Genomic DNA, 11,981 nt, shown 5'->3' with positions numbered 1-11,981 from the left:
CAACAGGTCCACCTGTATAATGGTCATACTCTTGAGAGAAAGAATTGTAATCTGATACAGGAGAACTTTGTCTAAGAATGTATTTCAGAATAACCTATTGCTGTGCATGCAGGTGGATAAATCACCATAAATTCACACATATATGTATGTATAAGACTAGATGAATGAATGTGTGGATGGATAATTTTTCACAGTCTAGAAGTAATGATGTTCTAGTTCCATTAATAGATAGCACCATCACTAATGTACCTGTAAACTTTCTCTAATAAATGAAACAAGTGACCCTTATGGAAATAATTGATTTTTTTAATCAAAACTAAGAAAGTGTAAGGTAATTTTGGACCAATTTCTTGCCAAAAAAAAAATCCTGGTGTGCAAGGTAAAGGAAAAAGTGGAGAGAATCAACTAGAAAGGGATGCCCACTGACCAATTTCAAGGGATTTTGAATACCATATAAACACTAATATACCGCATTAAATCAATTGTAAATCCTTGGATTCGCCATGATATTTTCATAAGAAATGAGATATTCTAAAATGATCAAAAACTTCTCCACACATTTTCATAAATTGTAAAAGGGAAAGAATTATTATACAACAGAGAAATCTGGCAGCCATCACCTAGTTTAGAATTGAAATGAAGATCACCAGTAATGATGATTCAAACCATGGGTCTGTTAACAGTCACCATAAAAAGAACACAGTGGCAATTCTGGACTTTGCTCGCATATATGTACTATTGAATATAACCTGAAGGAAAATTGCATGAATCTAGTTTGAGAGGCATTCAGAAACATGGCTGCTGTGCAGTCACTAAGAATGATAAGACCATGATTATATTGTGTTTTTTTTCTTACACAATAGGATGCAAAATAACATATATTCTTCCATTAGAACTCATTTATCATTTGGCAATATTTCACTGGCAGTAGGCAGAGATTTCAGTATATAGAAGAATGGAGAAACAAAAGGTAATTCAAGAGAGGAAGCTCAAACAACACTTAATCCAGGGGTTCATTTGTTATAGCGAGATATGATTTTTTCCTACCTCTCTCCTCTTTCCTCCTGTGTCCTACTTCTGTAATTAGGATAAGGTTTTGCCTTGTTGTTAACAAATTGTAGGACCATGTATACTCCTTGCCACGCACAGTCTTCTTCCTACCACTAGGATCTCAGTTTCTCTCCATGAGGTCAAGCCAGGTAAGGTCAACTTGGGCAAATACTGGAGACAATTACTGTCCAGGGAATGACTTCGCATACAGGCCAATCAGCTGTTCTGAAATGGGATTAAATTAAACATCATTAAAATCAAACTGCCTACAGACAAGAATAGCTGTTTGTAGTAAGAGCTCTGATGTGCATAACAAATGCATTGGAAGAGCAAACATATGTGTCCATTCTTTCATCTATGACCAAGGCCATGAGTTAAAGACCAAAGAAGGGAAGTAAGTTATATTTTGAAGGAAGTATCATTATGAATCAGAGGGATATAATTGATCAAACATGCTTCCTCTCCCTTTGCCTGTGAACAAACCACTTCAAATGAAGATTGGTTCTCTTTATTAACAGAGATATTAAAAAAGGTCTAAGATACTCTTTTTTTGGGGTCCGGTCATTGGGCCTGAACTCTGGGACTGGGCACTGTCCCTCAGCTCTTCCGCTCAAGGCTAGCTCTCTACCACTTGAGCCACAGTGCCACTTCCGGTTTTTTTCTTTTTGCTTATGTGGTGCTGAGGATTCGAACACAGGGCCTCATGCATGCAATGCAAGCGCTCTACCACTGAGCCACCTTCCCAACCCTAAGATGCTCTTTTACAGGGGGTTCAAGGCTTGTTTTGAATAGAGAGTCAGGGTCTGGTTCATGTTACTCATCTGTGTGTTTGCTGAATTTCAATTGCAGGGACATGATGGAGTGAAAAATTAATATCCTTATTCAGAAGATGAATTTGTTAAATGGGCTTCAGTGAGATCACATGGAATATTTTTAATGAACCACAGATGTTCAATTTTAACTTGTTCCTCTTCCTCTCATTCTAATCATGCTAAGAGGTGAAGAGACAAAACGTGTTCTAAGATGCCCACTACCCACTTCCTTTGAGTAATAGTGTTGCTAGAGAGAGTGGCAGGTGGGATGGCGTGGCTGGAGTCTCTGGAAACAGGGCAGCATGAGAAGTATTTGTTCATTGTCTTGTCTTTGCATTAAAATGAGTGTTCTGTAAGATCAGAGGTTTGTATCTACAAGTGCTCATGGTACTGTGAGGAAATGTACTGAAGATATTTCAGCTTTTACCCCCAGAGGGAGCTGTGGCACCTTAAATCTCTTGGTGACAGAGGGACTGGTTAGCATTTGAGATGTCATTGGGGGAACTAGTTGTCCTGAGGTGCAGCAATGAGAGGGATTCCTAAGTAAGTGAGAACTCATTTTTGAAGATGGTGTTTGCACTGATGGAAATCTAAGAAGTCTCTTTGGACGATCAGGATGTGTTAGCTAAGAACTCAAAACATGTGAGGTCATTGTGTTTTCTATTCTCAGATTCCCATTTGGTCTCTCTTGTATTGCTATTGGGACCTTATTCTATTATTTTCTTTGTATATTGCTTTTTAGGTGTTTGATCAAAGATCAGAAGCTTCAATGATGTTTAAACATTCGTAGCATTTATAATCCATAAAATAACTACTTTGAAGTCTATTTAGCATTTGGTGGTTGGTTACTGATGTCATTGATCTTTTCTAAACTTTTCATTTCCAATTTATTGTTTGAATCTCTAATGGCTTACCTTTATCTACACAGCATGACAAATGCCAGTGATGGGTCAGGTTTCCTACACTACAAGTCCATCCTGCTTCTTCCGTACACCCTGGTGTGTGGATTGAGAGTGCATTCAATGTGCAGCCAGGTCACCTCACTTCCCTTTGCTCAAGGCCTCTCTTGTGTCTCTGTCACTCACACATGGAGTGAGGTTTTAGAGAAGAATACTGAGGGGAGGCCTAGGAGGGATGGGGGAGAATGATGAAAGGGTGTCATACTTATAACTGTACTTGTACTTACAAACTGATTTGTTGAATGGTAACCACTTTGTACAACTACTTAAAGACAATAAAGTTATAATTAAAATTAAAAAAAGATTTTGCAGGACACCAGAATCAAATACTATGGGGGAAGAACAAAGAAATAAACAAAAATAGATCACATAGTACATTATAAGTACATTAAAAAGAACAGCAAGAAATATAAAAAAAATTGTGGCCCTATCTTGGGATTCATTTCACTTAACATCAGCTTATATGGTCATACATACAGAGCTTTGGACCACTTCTGCTTGTCCTGGGCATATACTAGTTATTGCAGATAAGCAATACTATATGACTTATGATGCTTTGGGTCTGACTTACACCACTTAATATAAATTTTTCAGGTTTTCCATTTCCTAACAAATATGGTGATGCCATTTTTTTGATGGAGGCATAGAATTCCTATTCCTTGACCCATTCATCTACTGAGAGGCATGTGGGTTGGTTCCATAGTTCAGTGGGAGTTGATCTGGAACAGAGTTCACAAACCATCAGCAGCCTGCAGCCTGAAGATATTGCCACATTGTACTATGAACAAGATTATAGTAGACCTCCAATAGTGATACAAGCCATGACAAAAACCTCACAGGAAAGCAGAAGTGAGAGACTGGGCTGTCCCAGCTGCTCTTCATGGTGCCTCCACCTGCTGACAGAGCTTCTCAGGTGGAGTCAGTCTTTTAAGGTGACTAGAATGTATTGGGAGGAAGGTCCTGGAGGCATCTGCACACCCTAATTCTCTGTCTTCCTTCTCATGTCAAGCAGCACATATCTGACATTGCTTCTTCTGACTTACAAAGAACATACATCTGTACTTATGTGTAGTCCAGGATGTGCTAAAATTTGTAGTCATTCATTAAAGAAGAAGCCTTTCTAGGTATGTCAAAGTAAGCTTTTAAAAACAGGGCAACATGGTTTTTTACAAAAGATTTTTGAAAAGCAACATTATAAAGAAAAAAACTGTCATTAATTTTTAAACAACTTGTGACTGACACATTATAATATATTTGAAGTACAGTAGGTTTTGGTATGTACACATATTGTCAAATCATCTAAACAAGGTAACTACTAATTAGTCCATCAACCTAAACATTTACCAATTTCTTCTTGTCAAGGGATTATTTTCTTCACCAAAGAGATCTTTAAAAAACCATTTTCTAAACTAAAGGCAGGTACCTATATACCACCTGCACCAGAATCAGCTCCAAATAGATCCAAGACCTCAATATAAAAACAGACACCTTGAAAATATTACAGGAAGGAATACGAGAAACTCTAGGGCGCCTTAGCACAGGCTGAAATTTTCTTAATAAAGACCCAGAAACACAACAAGTCAAAGAAAGTTTGGACAAAAGAGACTGCATGAAACTACAGAGCTTCTGCTTGGAAAAGGACATAGCAAGCAAGATCAATGGAAAGCTCAGGGATTGGGAGAAGATCTTCACTAGTCATACAATGGACAAGGGCCTCATATCTAAAATATACTTAGAATTCAGAAAAATAAATCCCCCAACAACGTATCATCAAAGAAACAACAGCCTGATTAATAAGTGGGTTAAAGACTTAAAGAGAGACTTCTCTGAAGAGGAAATAAGAATGGCCAGTAGACACATGAAGAAATGCTCAACTTCTCTAGCCATAAAAGAAATGCAAATCAAAGCAACATTGAGATTCCACCTCACACCAGTTAGAATGGCTATAATCAAGAAATCTAATAACAACAGATGCTGGAGGCGATGTGACCAAAAGGAAAACCTATTGCATTGTTGGTGGGAATGTAAGTTTGTTCAACCACTTTGGAAAGCAGTATGGAGGTTCCTCAAAAGACTCTACATAGAGCTCCCCTATGACCCAGCAATCGCACTTTTAGGCATTTACCCAAACGATCACAAGCAAGGCCATACTAATGATCCATCAACCCCAGAGGCCAATCTATTTGCAAATTAGATCAGAAGCTTTGTAGCATTCTCTGGTCTCTGCTAATACCAATTTAACTCATTGCTAATGTGCTGACTGACCCTGCAAGTGATGACAACTCTGTTCCAAGAGATGCATATAAGTGGGAGGACTGGGTCAACTGGATGTCACATCTTGCACCTGACAATGGAAACATGGAAAACATTATGCATTTAATTAATTATACTATCCAAGTACTTCCAGAAAGAAGCAGGCTGTTTCTGTTTCTCGATATTATTTCTAACATATTTATAAGATGTTTCTTTGTTTCTTTTTATGTCTTCTCACACCGTATAACCACTGTTTTCACTGTATTTGATGTTGGTATAATTTGTGTAGGGAAAGGGAAAAAAATCATTTAAATAGGCATACAGGTGGTCCCATTGAAACAATGAGACATATAAAACGTTAAGTTGAAAAAACGAACTTTACAACTTTGGCGGAGTTTGGGGGGGGGTTACAGTGTGGGGGGTAGATGGGAAGGGATGGAAAGGGAAAACAAAAGAGGAGGGAACAATGCTAGATAAGAAATGTACTCATTACCTTGCCCACGTAATTATAACCCCTCTGTGTGGTATTTTCCCAATAAAACACACACACACACACACACACACACACACAAACATGAGATGAATAATCCCCAGTATTGTCCTTCTTTACCTTGGAGCCAAAACTGTAGAGCCACAGGATCTGAGCAGGAACCCTCATGTCCTTGCTGTGTGCTAAGTGGAACCTTCTCCTGCACAGGGTGTGAGCAGCCTATTATGATGTTTTCAGTTCAGTGGGCTGAGCTCTGGGCACATGCAAATTAGCAGGAGTTGGGCAGGGCTGGGCATAACTGCAATCTGGCAGACTTCAGTGACAAAGTACAGACCTAAAGACCACAGATGTCCGATTATCTTGCACATAATGTGTTTCTCCATGGTGAACAGAATATGTTGTCCTGTGAGAAAAATAAATGTTTTTAATTCCCATATTGTCCAAGACTTGCTAGTATTTTCTTTACTGTTTATGTTAATGTAAGCCAGTCACTGAGACATAAACATTCCTAAAGGAGGTCAATTTTATACTTTTCCTGCATTTTGTATCTGTGAATTTTGTGACACAGGATTCTAGAGCATTCAAGTTAATTCCCTGAACCACATTATATAGTTAATAATTATCATTATTATCCAGATTGAGATATATATATATATATATATATATATATATATAGAATTCAAAAAGTTTTATGAGAGTTAAAACTCTTGAAAAGTATTGTATGTGAAATAAACTATTTTTATCTGAGATGTATAGAGTGTCTTCTGCTGTTTGTATTGGTGCCCTGTTCACTCCATACAAATGACTCATTTCCTTCTCTTCTGAATGCTGTGATTTATTGCCTCTCTCAAGGACAGACCATAAAAGATATTTCCTCCTTATATATAGGAATACATGTGGCTCCATATATAGCTTTGTAAGTGTCATGCATTTCTGTTTAATATGACATTTACTAAATTTTGGGAGGACATTTGTGTCTTCTATCTTAATTACTGGAAAGTGCTCTCTCTCCCTCTCCCCCCACTCTCTCTTTGTGTATCTAATATCTTTAACCAATGGCTGAACTCTACTTCAAGTTCACTGTTCTCCTTAACCCTGCATTATCTCTCATAACCAATATATTTTAGGTTGTAAGTGATCTATTTTTTTTTGTGCTTGGCCTGAGGTTTGAACTCAGATTTTAGGTAGTTTCCTCAGCTTTTGTGTTCAAGGCTGATTTTCTACAACATGAGCCATAGCTTCACTTCCAGATTTTTAGTGGTAAATTGGAGATAAGCAGCACATAGATTTTCATGCCCAGGCTGACTTCCAATTACCTTGAGCAGATCTCAGCTTCTTGAGTAGCTAGGACTACAGGGATGAGCCAGTGGTACCTGGTACTAAAGCATTTTTTAGTGAATGCATTTAGGCCATTTGATCCAAACAGACACAGATGGAATAAAATGCTCTGTGGTCAGAGTGAGGACAAACTGCAGCCACACAGTTTGGAGAGGACATCTTCAGCATGAGGAATCAAGCACAGCTGACAATAGGAAGTGGAATTAGAGTTAAGTTACCAGGCCCCACAACATGGAAATCAGCTTGTGGTGACACACTGCATTGTATATGCAGGATGTCACATTTGAGGACAAAGGAGCAGAATAGTCACATGGAACTTAGCATCACAAATGGATGCATCTGCTTGTGGGTGCAAGGAAATAACACAGTTGTTCCAAGTCACAGAGCCCACAAATAAGTCATTGTCCAATCAGAGCCTTCTTCATTACCATTTAGTGTGTAAACTGCATTTGAGTCTTGACTTGATTATCTTCTCCTCCTAACACGTTAATGGTCTCTGCAGCACATGCTAACACAACTGCTCCAAGAAGGATTTTACAATGTTCTTCTTCCCTCTTTTTATGATGATGTATGAACCTACTAAGAAAGCTATACTCTTCCCATTATTCCTCTTAAATTTAACTTCTATTGTTCTCATATGGTCCTCTCAATCTCTGTCACTGTCTTTGCTGGAAGAGATTTGCTCTCTCTACTCTGCACTGTAGAACAAAGCTGGTATTAAATAAAACAAGTACAAGGCATTTGGCTGCTGTGAAGTTATAAAGGCTACCTGGCAAATTATTAATAGAATGACAAAGGACATCTACCTGTGTGGAGTTAAAAGCAGACAGGCTCTAGCAATAACACATAAATTCTCTTGATCCATACTCCAGGTCTGGCTTCAGCAACTGTGAAAATGTGTCTTATGAGTTTCAAGTCTGCAAAGGATATAGGTACTGGAATACTTGGAAGAGTGAAACAATGGCCTTCAACCAGAGATCTTGCTCTGGGCTGTGAGGGATGGAGTTACTGGTTGAGAGATGAAGTTGAGGACAGGGAGTTGGGGGAGACTAAAGGAACTTTCTGTGGATCTTACTGAAAGAAGGAAGAGCTTCAGGAAAGGAACGTGTTTATAATCTGGGCCATGAAAGTAAGGGAGGTCTGGGACAAGGTGAAAGTCTAAGAGACCTAGACTTCAGAGCAGGGCTGAGACTGGAAAGGATGCTCCAGGGTTCTTCCCTTGGCTTCTGAGGGGAATGAAAAAGGAGGAAATTCAGCAGGGCCCTCAGGACAGATTCTTAATTCTAGTCCTTATTCAAACATAGAGGAAGTGGGGCTCTGGTAATTCACTCCTCTAATCCTAGCTTCTCAGGAAGCTGAGATCTGAGGATCATGGTTTGAATCCACCCTGGTCAGGAATAAATTGATCTCCAATAAATTACCCAGAAAAAGCTGGAAATGATGTTATGGTTTAAGTGGTAGAATGCTAGCCTTGAACACAAAGATCTCAGAGACAACACCTACATCCTGAGTTCAAGCCCCAGGACTGGCAAAAAAAATACAAACATCAAAAACCAAACAAACAAAAGAAAACCCACCCACCAACTAAAAAAAAAACATATGGGAGCACTTCACAAATGAAAGAATGCCGAAATAATATGTCTATTGTTCATATATATCAAATTAACACATGGATAAACATACTTTCTTTGTCTAACTCATTTCAAATTCTGATCCTGAAAAAGAACTCTAGGGAACAATGGCCCTTCCTCACTCTTAGCCTGAGCATCATGAAGTTCAGGACCCAATCTGTTCTTTTGAGCACAAGCAGTGACCTGCTCAGTGCAGAGGACTCTGGGCCACTGCTGGGGATAGCATTGACAGTGCAGCCCCCTCTCACCTCCCACAACTGGATATGGTGTGTGCACATGTTCCCTTCAGGACTGCATGTCTTCAGCCCTCCTTCCCTCACCTTTCTGATCTGTACTTGATGATTTTACTATAAGAATCCTGGTGGAAGTGTCAGCCTTGTCTTGTGTGATTACACTTTCAAAGTGAAATATGAAATAGGAACTGTACACGGGGAGACTTGACCCCTTCCATATACATGGTCCTAGCTGCCATATGTACCATGAAAGCCTGGAATAGAGCTCCCCAGGCTCAAGCTCCTAAGGACAAAAGGGAAGCATCACCCCTGCTTTCCCAAGGTCTCTAAGATCAGGGTTCAGTTTTTTCTCCTTGTGTGGATTTTGGCATCTCATGGAACTGGCAAGATTTCCATTTGGAGTTTTGGTTTTGTTTTGTTAAGCAATCTTCTCAAACAATTATACAAGAGAATCTCAGTATTTTAATGCAAAATTATACCATTTTATTTCTTGTACCTAAGGATTAATTTTAATTTGCATATATTAATAGCATGAGGTGATTTTTAATAATTCTATTCCTAAATTCAATGTACTTTGGAAAATTTCACTACCTTCTTTCTATTTCTACTGTCATTTCCCTCCAACACCTACTATTTTTCTTACAGTATGTAATTGACTTCATTATTCAAAAATATATGTAAACATGCATACATATTATATATATAACTTAATTCATTTTCATTTATTTGTGCCTTTGGTCCCTTACTAACTCCCTCACCTATCTCTCTTTAGACGTTTTCCCCATTTTACTTTCATGAACTGTTACTATGTTTTATTCTTACTATTATTTAATTATTATATTATCATCATCATTTAATTTTACATACAACAAATGAGTGGAACTAGAGAATATTTGTCTTTGGAATCCTGACTTATATCATTCAACATGATCTCCAGTTCCTAAATTTTCCAGCATATTATATAATTTCATTGTTCATTTCTCTTTGTCTTTGCTAAAGATCCAGAGCAATAATGTCCTCAGAACTTTACTAAAATCCCTATTGTTGTCAGTCATAGGCCTTGAAAGCAGGGCCTGGGCACTGTCACTGAGCTCTTTTGCTTAAGGTTAGCACTCTAGCACATTAAGTCACAGCCACCCTTCTGTTCTTATGGTATTTACATGGAGATAAGTGTCTCACAGCTTTCTGGCCAGGCTGCCTTTGAACCAGATCCTCAGATCTCAGACACAGATTCCTGTGTCTAGGATTATAAGCATGAGCCACCAATGCCCAGCACAACCTCATTTTAAGAAGGACCTGAGGAGTCATGATGGGTCAAGACAAGGTCAGGCTGAACCTTGAATCTCAGACTTAGAAGGGAATTCACTAAGCAAATGGGTGCAACAGTGTAAAAGGAACAAAGGGAGGGCAAATGCCTCTCTTGTGAGGCCTTCCAAGTGGAAATCATATCCCCTGCATACCATATTCCAGATGCGCTGAAGTACAGATCTGTGTTCTTTTTTTTTTTTTTTTTTTTTTTTTTTTGTCGGCCGTGGGGCTTGAACTCTGGGCCTGGGCGCTGTCCCTCAGCTCTTCAGCTAAAGGCGAGCACTCTACCACTTGAGCTACAGTGCCACTTCCGGGTTTTCTGGTGGTTTATTGGAGATAGGAGTCTCACGGTCTCTCCTGCCCGAGCTGGCTTTGAACCACGATCCTCATATCTCAGCCTCCTGAGTAGCTATGATTACAGGCGTGAGCCACCAGCGCCCGGCAGATCTGTGTTCTTTTTATGACAACAGAAGCCTTGTCTGGATGATGACTGTGAGTCTGAGATTGAAGAAATACAGTTAAGATTGAAAGGATTGTAACTGACCACCTCGACCAAATCCCCAACTGAACTTCTGCGCCTGGCTGTTGCTGCAAAGCACTGTCAGCAGGTGAAACCACAAGGAGAAGCAGCTGGGGCAGCCCAGCCTGTCACTTCTGCTTCCCTTGGAGGTTTATGTTATGGCTTGTACCACTGTGGGAGGGTAACTATTACCCTGTTGACAGTAGTAAGTTGCAAAGTCTTCAGGCTGAAGGCTGTTGATTGTGAGAGTGAACTCTATCCCAGATTGGCTCCCACTGAACCTGGATGGCACCCCGGATTCCAATCTGTTTGCCCAGTAAATCAAGAGTGTAGGAGCTTTCCCTGGTTTCTGCTGATACCATTGTAAACCATTGCTAATACCCTGACTGGCCTTGCACGTGATGGAGACTCTATCTCCTACTGATGCAGACAGAGAGGATGGAGACTGGGTCATCAGAATGTCACAATTGGTACTTGATAATGGAAACAAAAGACCAATATCCATCCAATTCGTTATACTGTGAGAACTTCCATGAAGACCCAGGCTTCTAGAACTAGACTTCTCCCACAGGGTAGAAGAAGTGCAATCCTTCCTTACCTGGGAGCCAGAGCAGCAGGAGCCCCAGGAGCTGGGCAGAGGCCCTCATGTCCATGGTATGTGCTGACTGGGACTGATTGATACACAGAATTTGAGCAGCCTTAAAGAAGTTCTCAGGCCAAGTGGGCTGTGCTCTGGGCTCATGCAAATCCTCCAACTGCTAGGCAAAGCAACAGAGCCAGCACAGATGCAAGGTGGTGGAAATTGAGGTCAAAGGCCAGAACTAAAGTTATCATGTGTCCCAATGAGACCTGCACATTACAAATTTGTCCTTGAAAAATTTTTTTCCAAAGACAGAACGACTCTTTTACTGTTTTTTAAAAAGTTTATTTTTATGGGTTGGGAAGGTGGCTCAGTGGTAGAGTGCTTACCTCACATGCATGAGGTCCTGGGTTCGAATCCTCAGCACCACAGAAGCAGAAAAATCTGGAAGTGGCACTGTGGTTCAAGTGGCACTGTGGCTGAAGTGGTAGAGTGCTAGCCTTGAGCTAAAGAGCTGAGGGACAGCGCCCAGGCCCAGAGTTCAAGCCCCATGACCAACCAAAAAAATTAAAAAGTATATTTTTATTTCAACATGATCTATATTAGGATATTTGCAATAGCTTTTTCATGTCAGTCACTCAGAAAAAAAATCAGAATGAAAATAATTTTAGAAGACTGCTGCCTTGGCACCAGATATCTGAGTTTTTTGTTTTTCTGCCCTACCCCAAATTGTAGTTAATCATAATATTCATTACCCAGAAGTTGATAAGCAATAACACTGATCATACGTAGGTAGGTAGTTGGCTA

The 11,981-nt window shown here is 39.7% G+C and overlaps 1 gene segment (V, D, J or C); it reads right to left on the bottom strand.

Moving 5' to 3' along the window:
* Nucleotides 1–10,745: 10,745 nt before the first annotated feature.
* LOC138804369 (immunoglobulin kappa variable 1D-13-like) lies at nucleotides 10,746–11,099 on the bottom strand. The segment is given in 1 exon segment: nucleotides 10,746–11,099. A coding segment is annotated over 1 exon segment (354 nt).
* Nucleotides 11,100–11,981: the final 882 nt, after the last annotated feature.

This window comes from Dipodomys merriami, unplaced genomic scaffold, assembly GCF_024711535.1.
Source record: "Dipodomys merriami isolate MVZ:Mamm:240054 unplaced genomic scaffold, mDipMer1.0.p SCAF_36, whole genome shotgun sequence".
NCBI classification, from domain to species: Eukaryota; Metazoa; Chordata; class Mammalia; order Rodentia; family Heteromyidae; genus Dipodomys; species Dipodomys merriami.
Note: the sequence above shows the minus strand (reverse complement) of the source record. Positions and strands in the feature narration are given on the sequence as shown.